Below are 25,835 nucleotides of genomic sequence, written 5' to 3'. Positions count from 1 at the left end.
ATAAATGCATATATGATTAATGAACGAATATGATAAATGAATAATGATGAAAAATGTTGAATATGAGTATGCTTGTGTTTTCTCTCTGGTTGTAAGGGTGACAGGGCACCGATACCCTCTAATGGCGACAGGGCGCATATACCCTCTAATGGTGACAAGGCACATATTCCCTCTAATAATATTAATGTGCAACAGAGAGACTGTGCCCGAGTTAGCTACCGGACACGTCGGGTTGGCTTGATAACCGACAGATGATATCATCAGCCATAGGGTAGGCATTCATCATTTGCATATGTTTGAATTGTTTGGGTTCGCCTATTTGTTTTGGATTTCTACATCATATATGCTATGTTACCTGATTATGTGCTACTTGTTCTACTTGTACCTTATTTGTGTATTACTTGCCTGTATTGCTTGTGTTTGTACAACTGAGAGGCCCTTCATGCTGGTGTCGGTGGATGTTGAGGGCTATTCTTGATGAGATGAATTGATGATGCGATTTCATGATGATGATCATTGAATGAGATAATTTGAGCTCCCTGGGTAGACGCAGTGATGTGGTTTCACTAGCTCCAGGTGGGGATATGATGTATTGATATAGAATTGCTGAGGTAGAACAACTGGTGATGGTTTTGCTTATGATTCTGAGTCTGATTCGTGGAAGAGTCAGCGAGTTGGGAAACATGTGAAACACGAATTAGATTTAGCACTCCCTTATGACAGTTTCCTATTCATGGATTAGCGAGAACCTAGGATGGATAATTGGTGAAGAAGTTTAGGATGGTTAGTGAGTTTTTATCACAGTGCATTGTATTTATTTGGCACTTTTACCGTACTGGGAACCCATGGGCCCGGGGTTCTCATTCTGTATATATCTCTTGTTTTTCAGATACAGGTCCAGGTGCTCAGAAGTGAGTTGTGGGTAGTCTGAGAGACGGCGAGGATCTTTATTTTCTCTACTTTGTGTTTTGCTTAGAATCTCTCTACCTTTGTTTCGAAGAGATTATATTATGTATTGAACTCTTTTGAACTTGCCTATAGAGGCTCTCATGTTTCCTTTGGGAGAGATTAGGATATACTGTTGTCAACTACTTTCATACTGTACCCTAGCCGGCCTAAACTTCGCGGGTCGCGACTAGTGGCTATTTACTTATGTTATATATATCTATCTGTTATCTATCTCTTAATCTCCTTTATGCCTTGTCTGTATATCGCTTTCGGCTTCACGGTTTATCTTTCTGTTGTTGAAACGTGAGTGATACATCTTCGTGATTTTATTTCTACTCTTTTCAGACTTCTCGATTAATACTCCTTTCAAAATTATTATTATTTATATATAAAAAATCCACCTGAGAGTCGTACAACCGTAGTATCATTGACTTATGACTCGAGTATAAGGATTTGAATATTAGGGTGTTACATTTGCACTATAGAATTTCAAAAGAGATGGTTTTCACATGCACATATCCTTTTATTCATGAGTAACGAGTTCAAGCCACAAACCCCAGATGACATAGACAAACATATAACAGTTGAGATTCCTGATGAAGATGAAAGGCCAAATCTACATGGAGCTGTTCAAAATTACATGGTACATAGTTCATGTGGTTCGTATAACAAGAATTCACCTTGCATAAAGAATGGATCCTATTCAAAGTTTTATCCCAAAGAGTTTAGACAGCGAACACTCATTGATGAAGCCGAATTTTCCAAATATAGGCGTACTGATAACGGTCGAACAGTAAAGAAAAGAAAATGTGTACTAGACAATAAGTTCATTGTTCCGTATAATCCAGAATTGTTACTCAAGTTCGGGTGCCACATAAATGTGGAATACACATGTCAAACAAATTCTATTAAGTATCTGTTTAAGTATGTACACAAGGACAATGATTGCGTAACAGCTACCCTATACAACGCTGGTGATCCGTCAGAAGCCACACAAGTTGTTGACGAAATTAAAAAATACTACTAAATCATTAATTCTGTCATTGTTCACATTAAACAAATGGTTAGTTTGTAAAACCTTGGTGCATATATTATATAGTACATTAGTTTCCTCTTTTATTCTTCTTACATTATCAACAATCATATCATTGTTCTATCCTTTTCTTCCGCTTATACGAATTTGACGAGTTACTTTCTAAGATTAAGTTAGAAAGAACATAATTCTCGAGTGGTCTTTCACAATCAGAATTTTTTTTAGAACCAAATCCAGCCTATCAATTTGCACAAAAATAGGCTCTATCTGCACATTGCTTACTCACGATAGCTAAAATATTCACATTAAATTTAATCAAAACCATAAATATATTACAACTACAAATTTCTAATTAAGAAGCAAAATGTCAAAAAAGCTATATAAAATAAGCATAGAGGATTAAAGAAGACATTGATATAAAAAAAATTAGAAATAACTAATGATTGATGAACTAAACAATTATAAAACATTGAGTTTTAAAATCTTCATTTTTTCAGTTTCCACCTATTTTACTAGTAACTCTCACGAACCAAAATAGTATACCCTAAAAAAACGTTAGTGAAAGAGTGATAACACAAATCATAATCTCCAATTTGCCAACTTTGAGATGGCTACATTAAGTGCAGGTGGCAATTCACGCTAGCAAAATTATTTTAAAAATTTTAAACATTGAAAATTATTTTTGAAATTCTAAAATTCATTTAAAAAATTTTAAATTATTTTTGAAATCATCTTAAAAATTTCAAAATTTATTTTTATAATTCTAAAATTATTTTAAAATTTCTAATAAAAAGAGACATCTAAACCTAATAAAAAGAAGTATAAAAAACCTAACAGAAAAGGATATTCAAAATCATTTTAAAAATTTTAAAACCTATCAAAATGAGATATCTAAAAAATATTTAAAAAATTCAAAAAGTTAAAAAAATTGTCTAAAATTAAAAAAAAGCATCTAAAACCTAAAACAAAAAAACTTCCAAAATATAAAAAAATATTTTAAGAGATTTTTAATTTTTATTTTTGAAACATTTTTTTATTCTAGTTGGTTCTAATTGACTGGACCATTAGTTGATCTCCTAGACTTTTCATAAATGAATACTGTAACACCCTAATTACCCTAAGCCTTACCTCGCGTCGTAAAACAAAGGTTACTCAAAAGTTACGACAATTCTAAAGTTTATACATATTATATAGAAAGAAATAATATATTCTAGAAGCCCGATGAAGGATTAAGCTCAAAAACAGAGTTTGAAAAATGCAAAGCGTTCACACGAAGCTACAAACTTAAGGCATAAGATAAACGTACAGATATCAAGATATATATATATATATATATATATATATATATATATATATATATATATATATATATATATATATATATATATAAGATAATAGTCATAAGGATCTAGCCGCCGCCCGCGGAGTTTAAGCCAGCTAGTTATATACAGACATACAGAGTTTATAAGGTAAAATAGCTTATACAATAATTCTCTCAAATTAAGCCTCTAAGGCAAAATAGATACAAACGTGAGAGATCTAATAAAAAATAAGGCAAAAGACTTCAAAACATAGCAAGGGTCCTCCGCTCTATCACCATCAAAGCAACTCACCGAGGTAGGTTGCGACCTACATCTGAAAAATAACAACATTGTATGGAATGAGAACCAGATGTTCTCAGTATAGTAACAGTACCCAGTAATGTAAGATATAAGACTGCGGGACGCCAGAGGCAATCCTAAAACTTCATATCCATAATGAGATTGAAGCTTAAAATATAAATAAACTTTAAAATATAAATTTAAAACCACAATAAAAAAGGGGTAATCTAACTTAGTGGATTTCTACTCTAACATTTCACCGCTGTCCCACAGCCTTCACCAGCCTAATCTCCATGTGATTCCATCGCCACCGCCTTCCGAACCTCCTCAATCCCAATAGAATACGCAATTAATAACAATGCAAGTAAAGCACAAGTATAAGCATGTATATCAAGTAATTCAATAAGCATTTAGGCATGTTGAACACTTAGGCAAATAATACAAGTCGGCAAAGCAAACAAGCAGATAGAATATGCACATGATGAATGCATGTCCTATTTGGATGTGATATCACATCATCGATTCAACTGCCAACCCGACACACCTCCATGGAGATGTCGCCTTTCGATCATTATAGTGGGAACGCCCAGGATATCGTGCCTGGAATACGGTCTAGAATTTTGTGCCTGCACACTCTAGTAATTCCGAAAGGATGTGAGTGGGATACTTTTGCTACGAATCTCACATCTCAACATAAGCGGGACTAACCACCGCCCCTTACGCCGCCGCTGCGACCTCGACAGGCGGGATCCAACTACCGTCCCTACCAGGCGCATAGCGTCTCAACAATATCATTTAAAAAAAATCACATCAGTGGATTTAGAAATCATTTTCAGTATTCATCCCACTCCGAGTCCTCGACTCCTCTCAACATCATCAATTCAAATTTCACAATTCATCATTTTGATCGTTATTACAACACTCCGCCATCTCACTCAACCAGTCCGTCCTCAGTACTCCAGAAACCTAAATCTCCATTTTCTAAATTTTTTGCCAAAAATACCTAATTAAATCCACCTAAAGCCTTCTCTATGTTTTAACACCTAAAAGCAAGCTAAAGAGTCTTAGATAAGTGTCACGGAAGTTTACAAGCTTGCCAGGGAGGTAAAACAGTTAAAAACAATATTTTTATTGAAAAAGAGGGTAGTGTACGTGCGCACAAGGTTGTGCGCACGCACCTCCCAAAAATGTTCTCAAAGTGTGCGTATGCATAGGAGTGTGCATACGCACGGTAAGTAAAAGTTGCTATTTTGCGTACACACACAGATACGTGCGAACGACCCCAACAGAATGCACCTCCCAGCATATGCTTGCGCACAATGTTGTGCGTACACACAACTTGAAAAATTCGTAGTGTTTGCGTGCACACCAGAGTGTGCGATCCTCCCAACAGTAAGCACCTCCCTGTGTGTGCGTGCGCACACATGTGTGCGTACGTATGTTTTCAAATTTTTACAGGGTGTGCGTGCGCACAAGACAATGCGTACGCACAAGTCAAGACAAGGCCATTGTTCAGAGCACGCGCACAGCAGTGTGCGTGCGCACACAAGCAGAAATCACAAATTCTGCAACATCACAGAATTCTGATTTTTGACACCCATTTCCAATGATCATATCTTTCTCTACAAAATTCAAATTTCTACAAAATATATACTGTTTTAAAGCTCTTTGAATTATCTTTAATTTGATATAAAATTCAAACAATTTCAAAAATTGTAGCTCAAGATATGATCTTGTTCACCAAAAATCTAATTTTTACCAAATTTCTAAACCTCAATTTTACCAAACTCACCATCCAAAATTACTTATCCCACATTCAAAACAGTCACAATGTACCTAGAACATATTCAAATATCCTCCAATTACTGCCACAACCTAGAATTCACATTTTCATAATTTCCATACCAAATCATCAATCAATTCATAAATCTCTCAACAACACACAATAACGCCACACATCAACAATTTCTCGTACACAAATCCATCACTTACCACCCATCATTCTCATAGTAGCCACCCAACATCAATCTTAACACAAAATAAAAAATCCATCATCATGCAACATAACTCAAAGTCATCATACATCATAATCATCAATATTGAATTTCAATCCTATCCTATGGTCAACTAGCCTAAGTGTCAAGAAATATTATATATTACATAGAAAAAACTAAAATCATACCTTGGCCGATTCCCAATATGCACTAAATTACCAAATTGACCTCAACCAAACTTCCACAAGTTCTCAAACTCAATCAAGCCACCAATCAATCTCCATATCAAGCATCAACAATCAATATTCCAAGCTATACACATTAATGTACCACAAATTAATACCTAGGGTTCCTAATTATTCAATTTCACAAGGATTAAGAATAAACTTACCTTATCCAATATTGATTGGGTCAAAACCCAATAGGAACCAAAGGTTAGAGTGTATCTAAACACCCAAAATTACAAAATTTTACTCAATATAAAACCCAAAAATTTTGAATTTATGAAAGAAAAGGCTGAGAAGAGATTCGTAATTTTCTTACCAGTTTCTTGGATGAATTTTGCAGAGCTCTTCATAGTGATCGCGTGGCCGCAAACGGTGCGGCGATCAGAGCTCTGTAGCTCAAATTACGAGCTTGGGAAGTTTGAAGTGAATAGTGTCAATGGAACCCTTTTCTCTCTTCTATTCACTTCAGCTGTGTTTTTGGTGTTTGAGTGTGGTGAATGGGCTGATGGCTCATTAAAGAGGGGTTTTATATGTTGGACTTAGGCTCAGATTAGGTCCGGTCCAACCCGTTAGCATTTTTGGCCCGTTTGTTCTAATTTTAGGCCAAACCTTTAAAATTAGTGCATGGTTTTCAATTCTAAATGTTTTCCTAAAATTTTCTATTATTTTTAATTATTCTCACACAGTACCGGACAGACTTAAACCGGTTCGGCTAATTAATCTGTCGGTTCGTAGTTTTACGCAATTTTTCGCAAAAATTACATTTTTCAATTCAGAAAAATCTACTGAGTCCAAATATCATATTTATATTTCTAAATTAAAATTCTAAATTTTTTGGATCCTATTTTAGACAATTTAATTATTTTAATTAAATGGTTAATTAATCGCGGTTCTTACAGATACAACGTCTATACACATAGCAAAATCCTAGTTGACTTAAATATTTTCACATAATCGTTTTTAATGATAGAACAGATCAAATAATTATATTTGTGTTAAATTAAATTAAAACAAATCAAGTTTACAATCACTGAATCTAAATCTTTAATGTTGTCATTGTTCACATTAAACAATTGGATCTTAGTATAGTGTAGTATACATTACATTGATTTTTATTTTTAAAATTATTTTTATCCTAGTTGATTCTAGTTGACTAAACCATTAATTAATCTTCTAGACTTTCTCTAAATAAATAGTTAAACACAATGTCTCCATAGCGAAATCCTAAACAACTAGTAGAAGGTAGCACCTAAAGAAACCATAGCAACACAAATCAAAAACTTAAATAGATCATTGAATAACGTAGAAACTTAATACTCCTCCCGTGGATCCTAAACATTCCCCAACCCGTTGTCACGCCACACCTGCACGAAAGGTTCGGACTAACTTTTCTTCTTTACTTTCATTCTCGATTCCAGTTTTAAGCATAAACAACTATATCAATTTTTTTTTTTCATCAAACATAACATTGTTAAAAATATCTCATTTCTACCATTCCATACAAACCAGATCTCTGTTTTCTTACTAATACCCCTATCCACCCAAGCTTCAAAGCATTCCTTAGAGGAATTCGGCCAAAGAAAAGGTAGTGCACCGTTTTCAATTCACTCATATACAGTACACAATTTGCATTCAAACTCACAAAAAATACTTTCACAATCCTTTTTAATAATAGGATCTAATCAAATAATTATATTTGTATTAAATTAAATCAGAGCAAATCAAACCAAATAACCATAAAATCAAAAGATAAGTTTTCAATTAATAAATCTAAATATTTAATTTTATTATTGTTCACAATAAATAAACCGTTAGTTTATAAAATTTTGGTGCATATATTATATAGTACATCTAAATATTTAATTCTGTTATTGTTCACAATAAACAAACAGTTAGTTTATAAAAATTTGGTGCACATATTATACAGTACATTGGTTTTCTCTTCTATTCTTCTTACATAATCAACACTCATACCCATGTTTTATCTTTTTTTTCAGTTTCTAAAAATTTAACAAAGTTGCTTTCCAGGGTTAAGTTAGAAAGAGCATGATTCTCGGACAGCCTTTCATAATTAGAATTATCCGTTAGAACCAAATCCAGCCTATCTATTTGCGCAGAAATAGGCTCTATTCGCACACTGCTCACTGATGGCAGCTATAAAATTCAGACATTGAATTTAATTAAAACCATAAATATATTACAACTACTTTTAATAAAGGAGCAAAATGTCAAAAGAGCTATACAAAATAAGCATAGAGGGTTAACAAAGACATTGATATAAGAAAGAGCTAATGATTATTGAACTAAAAAATCATAAAACATTGAATTCTAAAATCTTCAATTTTTTTCATTTTCCACCTATTTTACTAGTAACTCTCATAAACCAAAATAGCGTAGCTTAAGAAAAAAAAGTAGTGAAACAGTAATAACACAAACCATAATCTCTAATTTGCCAATTTTAGGGTGGCTACATTGAGTACAGGTGGCAAAATCATTTTAAAAACTTTAAACATTCAAAATTATTTTCGAAATTCTTAAATTCATATAAAAAAATTTTAAAATTATTTTAAAAATTATTTTAAAATTCATAATAAAAAATATTTGAACCTAATAAAAAGAAACATAAAAAACCTAAAAAAAGATATTCAAAATTATTTTAAAAATTCTAAAATTTATCAAAACGAGATGTCTAAATAAATATTAGAGAAAAAACATTCAAAAATTAAAAAAATATATCTAAAATTAAAAAAAATTATCTAAAATCTAAAATAAAGAAACATCTAAAACATAAAAAAAAATATTTTTTATCCTAGTTGGTTCGAATTGACTAGACCATTAGTTGGTCTTTTAGACTTTTTCTAAATAAATACAACCTTCATGCGCATAACAAAATCCTAGTTAACTCAAAAATTTTCATATAATCATTTTTAATAATAGAATAGATGAAATAATTATATTTGTGTTAAATTAAATCAGAACAAATCAAGTTTATAATTAATAAAACTAAATCTTTAATGTTATCATTATTTTCATTAAATAATTGGATCTTGGTACAGTGTAATATATATTACATTGATTTTTATTTTTAGAACTATTTTTATCCTCGTTGACTCTAGTTGATTGAACCACTAATTAATTTTCTAGACTTTCTTTAAATAAATAGTTAAATACAACGCTCCTATAGCAAAATTTTAAATTACTAGTAGAAGGCACCACCTAAAGAGACCATTGCAGCACAAATAAAAGACTTAAATACATTATTGAATAGGTTATCAGGTGTACCGAAAATATTAGTGTTCTAATTATTTTAACCGTTGATCTAAATTATAAAAAATATATATAATATATATTAATAAAAATTAACGGTTAAAACTGGAAGACCAATATTTCGAGTACAACTGATCATTTTCCAATACTATGGTGTTGAAACAATTATTTTTTAGCACCTACTGAAAAGAGCTGACGGGTAGTTATGCGAGACGCGTGGCCCTGCTATACGTGCATGTATAGATAAAAAGTTGATGTAACAGCATAAAGTACAGGATTTTGTCGGTTCTTTACTTTGATTAATTAAATAATTATTGCATAAAGTGAACTAATTTCGAAGTTTGAACAAATTGATAAGGGAGTTAATATTTTTGTCTTTTTTTTATTGATGGGTATGGACATTCCCTTCTCTTTTCAGGTGGGCTATTGCATGATGTTTCGTTTGACAAAAAAATTATATGGGTTGTGATGCTGATAATAATAATAATAATAATAATAATAATAATAATAATAATAATAATAATTGTAAGAGCTGTAAAAATGTGTTAACATCGAAGGGTTACCGTACAAACTAGTAAAACTATAAATTGATGTACTTATCTGATATTACTTTGTTATTGTAGTTTTATTTTATTCAAATAAAATGTTTATAATTTTTTTTATTATGGATTATAAGTATGTTTTGAGTTAAACAAAGTTAATAATTCTTCTCTTATATAGTTTTGAGTTATATTTCACGAAATAAGCTTTTTAAATAGGTCCATAAATTTATCCGACTTTTAAATAAGTCGAGTCAAATCTAAAAAAAAACTTATAAAAGATAACAATTTAAGTAAATTTTAACAATATAAGCAAATTTTAACAATATAATGTATACTCAATTTTTTTCAATTTTAAATTAATAATCATTAATTTTAAAATTTTTAAAAGATTTAATAAATTTAATTAAAATTAAGAAAAAATATTAATAATTAAAAAATCAAATACAAATAAAAAATAGTCAAAGTATTAAAATTACAATACATTTTTTTCACTATTTTTTTCTAAATTTTTAATTTAATAGAATTATTCAAAATAATATTTACCAACAAAATCATCTTTATTTCAAAAAATAAATCACATAATTTAAACATATATATATAAAAGTCTAAAATAAAAGAAATGAAGTTAATAACTAAAAGAATAAAAAATTAAAAAAATGTGTTTGAAAATTTCTAAACTCTAAATCATAACTACTAAATTCTAAATCCTATCCCTCAATAACAAATTCTAAACCTTAACTCTTAATCCAAAATTCTTGAACCCTAACCTAAATTTTATACCATAAAAAATACTAAATAAATAATTCTTAATCATAAACACTAACTCATAAATTCTAAATCATAAATTACATTTCTTAATTTATCAATAATAAATACTAATTTTTTAACCCTAAACTCTAAATAATATCATACACAATAAAATATGGTTAAATTACACAATTAGTACCTACACTTTAATAAAATTACAAATTAATCACTACACTTTAAAAATTTGTAATTAGGTCCCTAAAAAAATTAAATAAATTTACAATTTAGTTCTTACCGTTAAAAAAGTGTTGATTTAACAGAATATTTTTAGCATATGTTGAGAATATTCTATTAAAATGGAGAATATACTGAAAATATTCTGTTAAATCAAACACCTTTTGAATGACGGGGACTAAATTACAAATTTTAATTTTTTTTAAGTACCCAATTACAAATTTTTAAAGTGTAGAAACTAATTTACAATTTTATTAAAAGTATAAGGACCAATTGTATAATTTAACCATAAAGTATTAAGAAAGATATTTTATATCACTTTTATAATACTAAAACTTTAACACTCATTTTATACAATTAAATTAAAAAATTTCTATTATAAAATCTAAAATTTTCAAATGTCAAATCTAATAATGAAATGAGTAAACGAATTTCTATTATTTTATGCGAGGATAATTTTATTTCAAAGAATTTATCAAATAATATTAAAGTTAACCTAATTTTTTTCTATCATTTAATACTCATAAAATCATTTATATTCTTTACAATTTCACTGTTCATAAATACCGTTAAAATTACTATTAAATTAAATAATAGAAAATTATTGTTTTTTATAATGATATGATATAACTTTTAAAAAAAGAATTTATACACAAAATTTAGTAAATCAATTTCTTTTGGTGGCATGACACCCTTTTAATATTTATTTTCCTATCCTATACATACTTTTTCTTTTGATTTCTTTTTCTTCTAATTTTGAAGCTTACTTAAGGGAGATAAATATTTATTACTATTATCTTTAATATATGATGTATTATTTTTTTCCGTTTTATAACTTTGAAGCTTACTTAAAGGTAATAAATATCTATTAATATTATCTTTTAATATAAGATATTCTATACTTTTTAACTTAGAATATCATTTGAAAAACTTAAATAATAGAAAAAATTTAAAATTTTTAATCACACTACATGAACCAGTTACTAAATTAAATATAGTTATTATAAAATATATTTAAATATAAAATACAAATATATAAAATAACATTTATTTATTTACAAATACCTATTAATATGTATTTACAAATATATGATTATTTACGTGGTCTTTTGTAGTTTGTACCTTAACTCATTAATATTGACAATATTTTTATAGCTCTTACACTTATTATTATTATTATTATTATTATTATTATTATTATTATTATTATTATTATTATTATTATTATTATCACAACTCACATATTTTTTTGCCTAACCTCATAAATATCATGTAACGGCCCACTTAAAAAGAGAAGAGAATGTTCATACCCATCAACAATAAAAAGGGACAAAAAAATTAACTCCCTTCATAATTTCTTCAAACTTCGAAATTAGTTTACTTTATGCAGCAATTAATCAAGGTAGAGAACTGACAAAATTCTTCACTTTCTTGCTGCATCAGTTCCTATCTATACATCTATGCATAGCAAGACCACGTGTCTTACGTAGTTACTCGCCAACTCGTTTCAGCAGATGCTGAAAAATAATTACTTCAGCACCATAGCACAACCCGATTGAATAACGTAAAAACTTAATACTCCTTCCATGGATCCTAAACATTCCCGAATCAATTGTCACGCCACACCTATATGAAAGGTTCGGATTAGCTGTTCTTCTTTGCTCTCTCTACCGGTTTCAGTTTGAAGCACAAACAAAAAACAGCTATATCAAGTTTTATTTTTTTCATCAAAGTATTAAACATAATATTGTTAAAAATCATCTCATTTCTACCCTTTTACACAAACCAAATTACCGTAAGAAACTCCTTTTCTAACTCATACCCCTATCCACCCAAGTCTTAAAGCATTCTTTAAAGCATTCTTTAGAAAGTGCACCGTTTCTAATTCACCCATACAAAGCACACACTTTGCATTCAAACTCAACAAAAGAAATATTTTCACAATCATTTTTAATAATAGAATCGATCAAATAATTGTATTTGTGTTAAATTAAATCAAAGTAAATCAAGTCAAATAATTGTAAAATCTAAAAAATCAATTTTCAATTAATAAATCTAAATCTTTAATTCTGTCCTTGTTCACATTAAACAAACGGTTAGTTTATAAAATCTTGGTGCATATATTATATAGTACATTAGTTTTCTTTTGTATTCTTCTTAGGTGATCAATAATCATACATTTGCTATATCTTTTTCTTTAACTTCTATGAATTTTAATAGAGTTGTTTCCAGAGTTAAGTTAAAAAGAATATGATTCTCCAGCGGTCTTTCATAATCAGAATTCTCCTTTAGAACCAAATTCAGCCTTTCAATTTGCATAAAAATAAGCTATATTTACACAATGTTAACTGATAGTAACTAAAAAACTCACACATTAAAATTAATCAAGACCATAAATATATTACAACTACTTCTAATGAAAAAACAAAATGTCAAAAAAGCTATATAAAATAAGCATAGAGTTAAAGAAGTGATTGATATAAAAAATTAGAAAGAGTTAATGACCATTGAATAATCATAAAATATTGAGTTCTAAAATCTTTATTTGTTCAGTTTTCACCTATTTTACTAGTAACTCTCACGAACCAAAACAGCATAGCCTAAAAAAGAAAAAAAATAGTGAAAGAGTGATAACACAAATTATAATCTCCAATTTACCAAGTTTGGGCTGGCTACATTGAGTGCAAGTAGCAATTCAATGCTAGCAAAATTATTTTAAAAATTTTAAACATTCAAAATTATATTTAAAATTTTAAAATTCATGTAAAAATAAAATTATTTTTGAAATCATCTTAAAAATTTTTAAATTTATTTTTAAAATTCTAAAATTATTTTAAAAATTATTTTAAATTTCCTAATAAAATAGACATCTAAACGTAATAAAAAGAAGCATAAAAAACCTAATAAAAAAGGATATTTAAAATCATTTTAAAAATTATAAAACCTATCAAAACGAGATATCTAAAAAATATTACAAAAGAATATTCAAAAATTAAAAAATATTTAAAATTAAAAAACATCTAAAACCTAAAACAAAAAAACTTCCAAAACATAAAAAAATATTATAAGTGATTTTTTATTTTTTATTTTTAAAATATTTTTTATCCTAATTGACTCTAATTGATGACTGGACCATTAGTTAATTTTTTAGATTTTTTTTTTTAATGAATACAACATCTATGTCTATAGTAAAATTCTAATTGACTCAAATATTTTCACATAGTCATTTTTAATAATAGAACAAATCAAATAATTACATTAGTATATTAAATTAAATTATAACAGATCAAATTTGCAATCAATAAATCTAAATCCTCAATGTTGTCATTGTTCACATTATAAATAATTATTTGTTTATCCTAATCTTTTGCTAATATCATATCACATGTAATACTGCCACCCATAATTATTATGCATTTCCCATCATCAATAAATAAATAAACAGAGTTGTGTTATATGGAGTTGTTCAAATAACATTTATTACGTATATAAGAGACCGTTGACTTTCTTAGCGTGGAGTGCAAGAATATGAGTAAGTGACCATATATTATATAGCAACTTCAATCAAACTAAGGACAGAATCTTATATAAGAAAAATTAATCATATCTTTTCATTCATAGAGTAACTACTAAATCTGTCTTGTGGTTAGTAGTTTCTTTTCTATTGGTTTAATTTGCAGCATTTAGTTGTTTACTTTGCAAAGAATAAATTTGAAGCCAAAAATTTTTCAGTAAGTACATTATTATATTAAATTTATTTGACTTCTTACTTTTTCGATATATGCTAACTCATATGAAGATTATTTATTAGGCTTTAGGTAGTGATATCAGAATAATGGATCGAGAAGAAGAGAATAAGTTTGACCAGGAACATGCATACAAGCAAGCGTTGACATTTTGTGTTGTCAAAATTTGGCCAAAAGATTCAGATATGGATAGCAATGCTATTCAAGTATTAAGGTTGTTTGAGAGAAAGGATGAACAAATTTTTCGGATATCTGAAAAGATCAGAGACAAAGTGGTGTGTGAAATAATTAATATGGTTTGTGTCTTTGCTCTGTTTTAATCTTCATATATCAATTAAATAGGAAGAATTGCAAAAGATTCATTGGTGTTATAAGTTGAAGTTAAAAATAAAACGCATTTGTCTCCTAAGAACAGCATTTTTATTCACAAAAAGTTATGCTTGTATCTGCTTCCATTAGGCAATTTTACTATAAATAATATGCTGTTTGAAATTATAATTAAATATAAAAAAAAGTGTTATCCGAGCAGCAGAGATACAAAATTGTATTTGGCAGATTAGACATGGACAAATATATTATGTCTAGAAACACTGAATTAGTATATTTTTTGTCATTTCTGAAAAAAAAACACAAAAATACTGGATGGAAACATAATTTATTTTTTAACTTTTTCTTTTATTATTCCTAACAATTTTTTATTATATGTTTTATTATTCTATTTGTCCTGTCCTCAAAACCAAACACAACCTAAGATATGTTGCATAATATTATTGTTTATAGCCAAAGTTATTGTACTGGATTATTATTTTCAGTAAATTTATTTGTTGAGAAACAAATGTTTATGATAAGGGACGGATCTTTGTGTGAACTTGTGGGTAACTGGCTCCACTAAAATTTAGAAATTTTTTGGATAATATATGTGTATGATAATGGTATTCACTATTCATCTGTTTCTATTATGTTAATATTATTTATTGGCATATTATATATGTTTTGTCTTCTACTATCAAAATTTTCTAGATCCATCACCGAATATATGATATAACACAACCTTAACTTGTTAGGAATTTCTTCTTGCAGTTTGGTCGGGAAAAGTTGGTTCAAAGGATGAATAATCTGAAAACATATTACTTGAACAGTATTAATGGAAGTATTGAAGAGAAAAAGAAGATCTTGACTCAACTGTATCAAGCACTAGATCTGCTGTCATTTGAAATAAAACGCAGAGGGAAAGGACTTGTATGTCTTCCTAATTAAAAGAACCTTACAATATTAAAAGAACTCATTTGATACTTTATCATCTTCTTGCTACAAGATAGAATGTCAATGATATCTATATTTGTGAATTGTGATGACTTTAGTTGACATTGAAGATGCTACACACAAGCAAAAATTTGGCTCAAGAAAATTCAGTCCTAAGGAAGATAAATGTGAACCAGCAGCAGCTGAGAGAATCAGACACTACTACTTCAACTTCACATTTGACAGAACTTAGAAAAATTGTAATTTCAGAATTCTTCTTATAGCTTTTGTTTTATTTTATATAAAGTAACATTGGCATCATCAATTCCTTGAATTTTAAATAAATGGTTATTTTAAAAGTTTATTTAAGCCCAAATAAATATTTATTTATAAAATTCAAACTACATAAATTAACTTTTTTTTTTATCGATAATGATAACCATATTAACTTTTGCATGTAAGTTTGTTAGTTTAATTTATTTAAGACTAAAATATTTCTATTCTTTTATCTAATATATATAGAGAATACAGTCCATGATGGCTATGATTATAAGGATGGTATTCAGTAGCAGAGTTTTGTGGGGCCAAGGGGGCATGGCACTAAAGCTTTTATAAAAATATTAGCAATTCTACTTTAAAGAAAATAAAATTATTTTATTTGATTAAATTGATAAACTTTTAATTAATGTATCTGAGTTTTATGTTTATTTTCACAATTTTTTTAAATTTTTTATCCTATTTTATTTGACATAATAAATAGCATATCTTTAAATCAACAACAAATGACATATCTTTAAATCAACGTTATAAATTAAATATCATTATAGAATTAACACTAAATTATATTTAGTTTCTCATATAGTTTCATGTATTATTTTATTTTTAGAATAATAAAAATTATAATATAACTAGTAATAATATCAGTTATTAATAAAAAAATATTATTTTATTTTTAAAACAACTTTACAAATTTAATGTTATTATATTATAACAATATTTATATTAATAAATTTTGATATTTTTATTTTATTAGAAATTTAAGACTTTATTTTGTTGTATTATATTATTTAATTTGTAATAAAAGTAATAATAAAAATAACTAATCTTGAGATTTTTAAGAGATAAATATTATCAAAAGTAAAATTAATTTTTTAAAAAGAAAAATCAGTTTTTAGATAAAAAATTAGTTTTTTAAATAAAAATAGATTTTTTATGTGCAAAAACTAATTTTTTTCATGAAAAACTGATTTTTTTAAATTAATTTTTTATTTAAAATTAATTTGGCTTATTAACCTAAACAAAAATTTTTTATTAATCAAAATCAGAATTTTTTTTTGTTAATCTTAACCATATATAATCCTACATATTAATAATAAATTTAAAAATAAAATAATTATATTTATAAATTTTATTTTAATATAAATATTATTATATAATTTTTTATTAAGATTTCTAGCCATATAATTATTTGTCTTTTTTTCTTTAATTATTGATGACTAAATAATAGCAAAAAATAATAAATATATGTGATGACCTTCTAGCATTCCTCCACAAATTTGTATTTATAAGTAGAACAAATCTAAAACAGGACAGGTCTAACTCCATAAGAGGCAGCCTGATTCAACCCTACTTATAATAATGTAAACATTTATATAGTTTCTACAAACCTTTTTAGTTATTTCAGATACAATGGACATATCGCTACAGCTACTATCCTTACAATCAGAATTATGACATACTACTTCAACAGTTGAAAAAAGTGGAAAAGGATATCACATGTGACTTAAGAGAATGTTTGAAAAACCAAGTCAAGGTTAGAATTTCACATACCCTACATTAAGTCCTGCTATTTCCTTGTTTCATATATTATTCTATTTCTACTTTCATTTTAATGCTTTCAACATTTTTAATCAAAATGTTTTGGCTTTTCATTTTGTTTGGACTTTAGTTAACATGTTCTAAGAATATATATTAACATTAGTAATTGAAATTTTATGAAAATTACAAAAAATTAATTTTTTTTGTTGTATTTGTTATGCATGTATTAAAAACAAAATTCGTGTCTTTAGTATATATATTATATTATTATTTCAATCATGCAATATGTATACAAAAAATCAGTCACTCATATAAAATATATGTTGAAATATAAAATATATATTAAAAATACGTTAAACAATATATATATGTATATACATAAAAAAAAGGAAAAAAACGGCTTAATTAAATATAACTAAAGCAGTGTAACGTTTCATTTCTAGTCCCAATGGCTTACATTTTCGCGCATGTCTCCTTGAATTTGCTTTAAATAGTTTATATGTGATGAGTTAATGGAGATGAGGAAGAAAAAGCGTGCACTAGAAACCAAAATCAAACATGCCGAGAGAGAAATAGAGTGGATCAATGAAGAGATATGGTCTTTCCAAATACACTTGAAAGACAATCACTGCAGAAAGGAAGCATCGCTTTGCATTCTTACGAAGTGGAAAGGTGATAGACATTCAGATTCTAAGTGGGATGTCAGATGTGGCAACCTGGAATATAATTCTGTGGACAGTAGCAGAACATGGATTTCCAAGTGTCCAATTGGATTGCTTGTTAGTACTTCTTAAAAAAATAAAAGTACTTTTATTGAAGTTTAAATATGTTTAGATTCATTTTTTTTAAAAAAAAATATTTTTGTTCAAAAAATATTTACATTTTTTAAAAGACAATAATATTTTGTTTTTTAAAAAAGTAAAAACAAAAATTTCTGCAAATTAAAATGTCTTAAATCTTTGAATTTGATTTGTGAGGTTAATCAAAAGTCCATCTTATAATATTTGTGTCAAGGGATAACGTTAGTTAGGTAATTTGGCTTTGTATAAAGTCTGTCAGTTAGTCAAAAATAATCTTAGTTGTATATGCTCTCTTGCTAAGACTAACTGCTATATATACGAGTGGTTGTCTTAGTTTGCAAGTAACAATGATCAATTCAATAATAACATAGCAATTCAGTTTTTTTATTCTCTCTCAACTCTTTCAGACTCCTTTTTGTTTTTTTTCTATGCATTGAACCTTCTAAAGTTCTGTTATGGTATCAAGAGTCGATCTGTTGCTCACTTATCACCATAAAAATCTCTTTATCTGATTTATTAAACAAAAAATCTTTCTCACGTATTGCGAACAAACTGAATGAGGATAATTCCTTCACATGGAGGTATCAAGCGTTACTCACAATTTAAAGTCTTGAGATGAAAAATCATCTAAATAGCACTAAATTTTTATTAGTGTATGCAACTGATGAAGACAAAAAAGCTGGCAAAGAATCAGAATCTTTCAAGACATAGAAAAATAAGGTAATTCACTATTATACATTCCATGAAGTATGTAATACTATTGAAAAATATTTTCAAGCAGCATCAGCATCAAGAATTTAAAGGCTAAAGTTTTAAATGGAATCTTGCAAGGAAACTGGTATTGTCAAGGAATATTTGGCTACAATTCGCACTTATGTTGATTCTCTCTTTGTTTGGGATATGAATTCGTGAAGATGATCATATACAAACCATTATACATGGCTTATCTGAGGAGTATGATGTTTACATAGGTTCTGTGATGTCCAAGATGGGATCTATTAAGATCATTGAGGCTGAATCTTTTCTCATTGCCTTTGATGATATGTTAAATCGATTAAAAAGACCTGATACAAGCATGGCTGTTACTTATCTTGCTCAATCTTCTAAAATTTTTAAACATGGGGGGAGGATTCATGCATGGGCGTGGTGGCCGTTTTGGCTATGAAAATAACAGAACTATTTGTTAACTCTGTCTCTATGGAAGACCTAGACATGTGGTATGGCAATGCTATTATCTTCTTTTTCTGTTAATTCTTCTTTTGCTCGTAACAATATGAATAAAGCATCTTTCAATTCTTCTAGTAATATAGTTTCTTATTTATAACCTGATTCTGGCTTAATTGATAACACAACAATTTGTAATTCTTCTTGTATGCCTATTGCTTATCCATGTAATAAAAATGCCAAATTATATTTGTGGCATAAAAGGCTTGGCCACTGTGCAATTAAAATTTTTATCTCTGCTTTTAATCAAAGTGTTATTCCTTATGCTTCTTCTAAGTTTGATTCTAATTTAAAGCAAGTCTATGAAATTTTCTCTTTAGCAAAGTTACACATATTATATTTTGGTGATACTGTTACTCTATTCTCATTTTTTAGAGCTTGTGTTTATAAATATATGGGGTCTAACTCCAATATATTCAAGAAGTAGTTATAGGTATTATTTGTGTTTTGTGGATACCTACTCTAAATACTCAATACATTTTTCTCCTGGTAAATAAATCTAAAGCTCTTCATACATTTCAAAATTATAAATTGTTCATGAATGTTGAGTTTGAGAAACAATAATAATGGTTTGGTGATGACAAACATTATATAATTGGGTCTAAAAGTCCAAAGTTTGGTTGTGGGTTTTATTAGTGCAGGCCCATATTAGAATTGCAAATAACAAAAAGACCAAACACCTCTGCAAAAGATAGTGGAATGAACATTGAAAAGAAAGATGTAGCCACATGAACCATAGTAAACGAACAATGAAGGCTTATAGCTTTTGCACATGGTTCAAACACTCTCGGGTAAAAACTAAAAAGCAAAGGAACAATTGGTGTCTCTCTTCATCAAATTGATGGAGAAAAAAAAGGATGAAATTTGGAGCCAAAATTGAAATCAATAGTGCTTATTCAAACAGTGTAAACAAGGACAAATGGCCTCCAACTAAAGGAAGAAAAAGCAATGGCAAGGACAGCAGACAAACTCTCCTCACAAGCACGATTTTCTACTGCAAGTGAAATGTTCTTCTGTAACTTTGCGCCTCCACTACCACTGCGATTCTGCTCTGATTATCGGAGAAGAAGGAAAGCACTACAATGTCCTTATGCCAGACCCACCAAGGACAACTTCAAGCTTTGGAAGCATTACCCCTATACAAAAAGAAGTAATTGGCCAGAAATTGAAGATAGGGAATGAGAATTATCATATGAGTTTTTCATAGCTTTCAAGCTACTCTTATCTTCTTCTCCTTCATATTATTATATTGAATATTTAACTTTTCTAGTTTATATTTCTTTGTTTCAATGGAAAAAGTTATATTAGTAAGATATTAGTAAAAATCATTAAGAGAAAAGGCAAAAAGAGTTGAACTTGGAGAAAAAGCCATAGATTATATCACCTTTTTTATGTAATTTTCTGTTTTGTGTCATGAGTTTGAGAGGTTTCCCTTGCTAGATTGAATAAGCACTTAGTGTTGAGAGTTTAGACTAGAGAGCTTAGCCGAAACAAATTTGGTTAGAAACTTTGGTATTCCTTGATAAGATTAGGAAGAATCCTAGAAAATTAGTGTTTGTAATTTCTGAAAATTATAGTGAAAAATTCTACTATTATTCTGGTAGAGACTAGATGTACATCACATTGCATTAAGTGGCTGAATAAAGATATATGATGGTACAAGCTTCTCTTCTCTACTCTATTTTCTATTGTGATGTTGTGAAATAAAATCAAATTGTTTCCTGTATAATCATTTATCAGAAACTACAGAATCTCTATTTCAAATCAGTTTTAGTAGTAAGTTTAAAAAGCGGTCCTAGATTCAACTTCCCTCTCTAAGCCATTGACAACCTTAAATGGAAAAGCAAATATGTTTTAAATTGAGGTCAATTCAAACTAATAGGGGCATGGTGTTTCTATATAAAGCTTTCATCTCTTTTCTTGCATCCGAAGGTATTTTTCACAAACAATCATGTCCATACACTCATCATAACAAGGAAGTGTTGAGAGAAAGTATCACCATTTCACAAAGATATGTCTTTCTCTGTTAGCAACAATTTTCTTGCCAATGATGTTCTGGAAGATTCTTTCTTAAGTGCCGTTTATATCATTAATAAGTTACCAACATAAGTTCTTAAAAATAAAAGTCCCTTTGAAGTTCTTTTCAATCAATTGCCTGATTATCATTTCTTTAAGGTTTTTGGATGTGCTTGCTACCCGTTCTTGAGGCTATACAATAAGGTAAAGTTTGATTATAAGTCTGAGCAATGCCTATTCCTTATATTATTCTAATCATAAGGGATATAAGTGTATAGCAAAGAATTGTAAGATTTATTTAGCCAAACATATCATTTTTTATCAATTAATTTTTTTATTATTCTCTATTTTCTTCTTCTTCTACTGTCAGTTCTTCCATTACCATTCCTCCATGTGAATCTTCATTATTTTAGATTCAAACAAATTCTACACCTCCTCCACATTCTCCACTAAGAAGTCCAAAGCCTACTCCTTTACAATCTCTTTTACCTACGAATCAGACATTAGATTTTACAACTTCATCTCATTCCTCTACTTCTATTGACTTGAGAAGCACGCATCACAGCTCTCCAATAAATTCAACAACTCCACCATGAATTCCTATATCTGGAATTAAAATTTGTTTACCTCCTTTACCAACACAGAATCAACATCCCATGATAACACAATCTAAATTAGGAAACTCGAGATCAAAAGCTCTTGTATACAAAATTTATATCTTGTCCACAATATACCTAAGAAAGTTGAGCAAGCATTCACCCTTTCCTCATTGGAAAAAGGCCATGGACAATGAATATAAAGCTCTAATAAAGTGCAAAACATGGAGCTTAGTTGAAATGCACAAGGAGATATTATTCGCTACAAGGCTCGCTTGTCGATAAATGCTTTCATCAAGTTGAAGGTGTGAACTATGAACAAATTTATAGTCTTGGTGTCAAATCAACCACTGTACGTGTCATTTTCACCATAGCTATTTTTCTAAGTTGGCCTCTAAGATAGTTCCATTTTGACAATGCTTTCTTAAATGGAAAGCTTGATGAAGATATCTATATGGTGCAACCTCAAGGATATTGTCACAAAATCAACAATCTTGTTTGTAAGCTCAATAAGGCCATCTATGGTCTTAAACAAGCTCCTAGAGCATGGTTTAAGACCTTGACAACCACTTTATATAAATTTAATTTTCATAATAAAAAATCTGATATCTCTCTTTTTGTTAGATCAAATACTAATTCAGTAATTTATCTCTTAGTGTATGCAGATGACATTATTGTCACGAAAGTGATGCTAAAGAAATTGATAATTTAATTAAACAGCTCAATAATATATTCTCTCTTAAAGATTTAGGAAACTTTTGCTACTTCCTTGGATTAAATGCAACATACTTACCTTAAGGAGAGCTTTTGGTGTTTCTCAATCTAAATATGATAATGAATTGTTAAAGTGTGTAGGAACGAAAAATTCACACCCCATGCCAACACCAAGATGTCAAGTGCTAAACTATCAGTAGCAGATTTATAATTTTTTGATGATCCTAAGCAATGTCGCTCTATTGTGAGAGCTCTGCAATATCTTATCTTAACTCGCCTTGGTCGTTCCTTTTCTGTTAATTGTGTTTCTCAATATATACATCAACAAACTTTATACCATTAGAAATGTGTAAAGAGGATATTACGATATCTTAAAGGTGCAGCTAATCAGGGACTCCTATTTACTAAATCTACTAACTTTTGGCTAATTGGCTTTGCAAATTCTAATAGGGGAGGTGACCTCGATGATCGCAAATCCATCTTAGGCTTTTGCATTAACTTAGGAAACAATAATGTTTCTTGGAAGAGTAATAAACAAACTAGGGTGAGCAAGAGCTCGACCGAGGCAAAATATAGGTCTATCATAGCTTTGCAGACTGAAATTATGGCACTCTAACAATTTCTTGATGAGTTAAAAATATCACAAAATGTAGCTCCTACTATCTACTGTGATAACCAGAGCGCGCATTTATTGGTAGCTAATCCCATTCTTCATACACCCTGCAAAAATCTTAAATTAGATTTCTTAGGAATCTTGTTAATCAAAAAGTCCTTTACGTTGTGCATATGCCCTCTCATGATCAAATTGTTGACACTTTGACTAAACCTTTATCCGTTACTTTATTTTTTACTACACCACAAGAAAAACGCTGAATACAGTCAGATTTATCATCGCAGAGTAGCGGCGTCTTTATTGGCAAATTTCTGTTTTCAACAATAAATTCGCCGGTAATAATTAGAGGGAAAACGAAAAAAAGGCACAACATTTAGGGTTGGGTTTAATAGCGGAAAAATTTGACTGTAAGCGTACTTAGTGGAATGCTGCATTTTAGTAATCCGTAATATGTTAGCATCGGATTTATCTATCGGTGAATCCGACGGTAACTGCGTCCTAAATTCGAACCTCAAACTCTCTTCTCTCTCTCTCTCTCTCTCTCTGTGTCTCTCTCTCTCTCCCTCCCGCCCCCACTCTCTCTACCCCCTTTCATCTCTCTGGCATCCCCTCCTTTCCGGAAGTCCCCTCCGATGCAAGCACCCCGTCTTTTTCGGCACCGTTCGTCGTTTTCGCCATCACTGTTGCTACTGCCGCTGCTTCTGTCGCCCTTTTCTTCTCGGCACTAGTACTCTTCTTCAAATAACACTTCTAAATTTTTCTTTTTCTAAAATAGGAATAAGGTCTGATTTGTTGTTATAATTTTGGTTATGATTTGTTATTGGTTGGATTTTGTGTTCGTTATTTTGGTTTTAATTTGTTATTATAGTTTTGGTTCTGATTTGTTATTATAATTTTGTGTTAATTATTTTTATTTTGATTTGTTATTATTGGTTCTGATTTGCTAAAATAATTTTATGTTAGTTATTTTGGTTCTGATTTGTTATTATAATTTTGTATTCATTATTTTGGTTCTAATTTGTTCTAATTTGTTATTATAAGTTTAGTTCTGATTTATTATTATAATTTTGTGTTCATTATTTGATTCTGATTTATTCTGATTCTAACTAAAACATATTTTGAGGTGTTGTTGATGAAATTATTGGTTTGATTATGTACAAATTAAAACACCTAAGTAGTTAATAACTCAACTAATTAGTTAACTTATTAAGTTATTTTGGATATATTATGGCTGTTTGTAAGTTTTAATTTTGATATACTGACAGTGTAAAGCGTTTTACATAGTCGTGCAATCACATCCATTTTTTTGGATAACCATTTACGCGGTCAATGTTAAAGGTAGTTATTTTTACTGATGTGGTGTTACATAATTGGATGTACATGTAAAACTACATTATACTGACAATGCATCAAAATTAAATTCTTAATATAAATGTACACAAGATTCGTGTTGTATTTGCTAATTTATGTGATTTAAAGTGTCTATGAATTTTATCTTTACTATTACGTTATTTTTGTGACTAGTGTTAATTGATATTCTCTTTGCAGACATGACGAGAAGTAGAGGTGCATGTCATAGATCGACCACGTGGTCGTGGTAAAGAGAGGGGTTCTACTGGAACCCTAGGATTTCTCAGTCATCCCACTTTACTCTGACTACCCCTAACTATAACTACATGGCTTCTACTGATGCGCCTCCCCCACAACCAGGAAGTCGTCCGTCTGCTTCATCAGAGTAGACTCCTCCACCACCTCCATCCGCTTAACAATGGACTATCTCGACGACGGCGCCTCCAGCAACAGACACTACGATGTCAGAATCCTCTCTCGGATGCCAGTCAGATGCCCCTCCCCCATCTCTCATCATACGGATGATGATTTGGCCTGATGGGACTTTGGCGTGAGTACTATTTTAAGTCTTTTATATGCAAACCATTTTAGTTAGTCAGTTTAATTTAGTTACACCCAATTTTCTAGTTTTAGTAGATTTAGGTTGTTAAGATAGGTTCTATTTAGTTTTGTAGGTTTGAACTACTTATTGTGTTTGGTAATTCTTGTTTGTTGATAGATGTTGTTGTTTAAGTCATATAATGCCATATAGATGAAACTCCTAATCTTAGTTTTTTGATAATTCTTGATTGTACTGTTGATGGATGTTGCTGCTTGATTCTTGATTCTTGTTTGTTGATTGTTGATAGATTTTGCTGTTTAAGTGAATTGTTGATGGATGTAGTTTTTGGTGCATTCTAGTTACAGATAAAATTTTGCCAAAATTTTTAAAAAAATATAAATATAATTGAAGTTTATAGATTACTTCGAATAACTTTTTAGTAAACTACTAATCTTAAGTTTTCTATTGATAGGCTTGCACCAAATAACAATGCATGTATACAGGTGTGTACTAATATCATCAACCTGATGTACGACCACCCATGGCCTAGCTACAAGAAGATCCCAGCTGAGGCCAGAGAGC

At 29.3% G+C, this 25,835-nt stretch overlaps 2 protein-coding genes across 5 annotated transcripts; both read left to right on the top strand.

Annotated features, from left to right (window-relative positions):
* The first annotated feature begins 1,477 nt into the window (after window positions 1-1,477).
* Window positions 1,478-1,975, top strand: LOC140183334 (uncharacterized). Its single transcript, XM_072231742.1, has one exon. The coding sequence runs from the start codon at window positions 1,478-1,480 to the stop codon at window positions 1,973-1,975; it is 498 nt and encodes a 165-aa protein (XP_072087843.1).
* Window positions 1,976-7,044: 5,069 nt separating this feature from the next.
* LOC112769885 (uncharacterized) lies at window positions 7,045-18,573 on the top strand. Of its 4 annotated transcripts, none has more exons than XM_072232577.1 (6): window positions 7,045-7,178; window positions 14,405-14,635; window positions 15,420-15,578; window positions 15,701-15,841; window positions 17,257-17,394; window positions 17,894-18,573. In XM_072232577.1, the coding sequence occupies exons 2-6, from the start codon at window positions 14,429-14,431 to the stop codon at window positions 18,191-18,193; spliced, it is 945 nt and encodes a 314-aa protein (XP_072088678.1). In that variant the 5' UTR covers window positions 7,045-7,178; window positions 14,405-14,428; the 3' UTR covers window positions 18,194-18,573. The 4 variants fall into 4 exon arrangements, with proteins under 4 accessions (XP_072088678.1, XP_072088680.1, XP_072088679.1 ...); XM_072232579.1 differs by lacking the exon at window positions 7,045-7,178 and adding an exon at window positions 14,185-14,324 and having other exon boundaries at window positions 14,405-14,614; XM_072232578.1 differs by lacking the exon at window positions 7,045-7,178 and adding an exon at window positions 14,185-14,324 and having other exon boundaries at window positions 17,266-17,394.
* Window positions 18,574-25,835: the final 7,262 nt, after the last annotated feature.

This window comes from Arachis hypogaea, chromosome 3, assembly GCF_003086295.3.
Source record: "Arachis hypogaea cultivar Tifrunner chromosome 3, arahy.Tifrunner.gnm2.J5K5, whole genome shotgun sequence".
In the NCBI taxonomy this organism is placed as follows: domain Eukaryota; kingdom Viridiplantae; phylum Streptophyta; class Magnoliopsida; order Fabales; family Fabaceae; genus Arachis; species Arachis hypogaea.
Note: the sequence above shows the minus strand (reverse complement) of the source record. Positions and strands in the feature narration are given on the sequence as shown.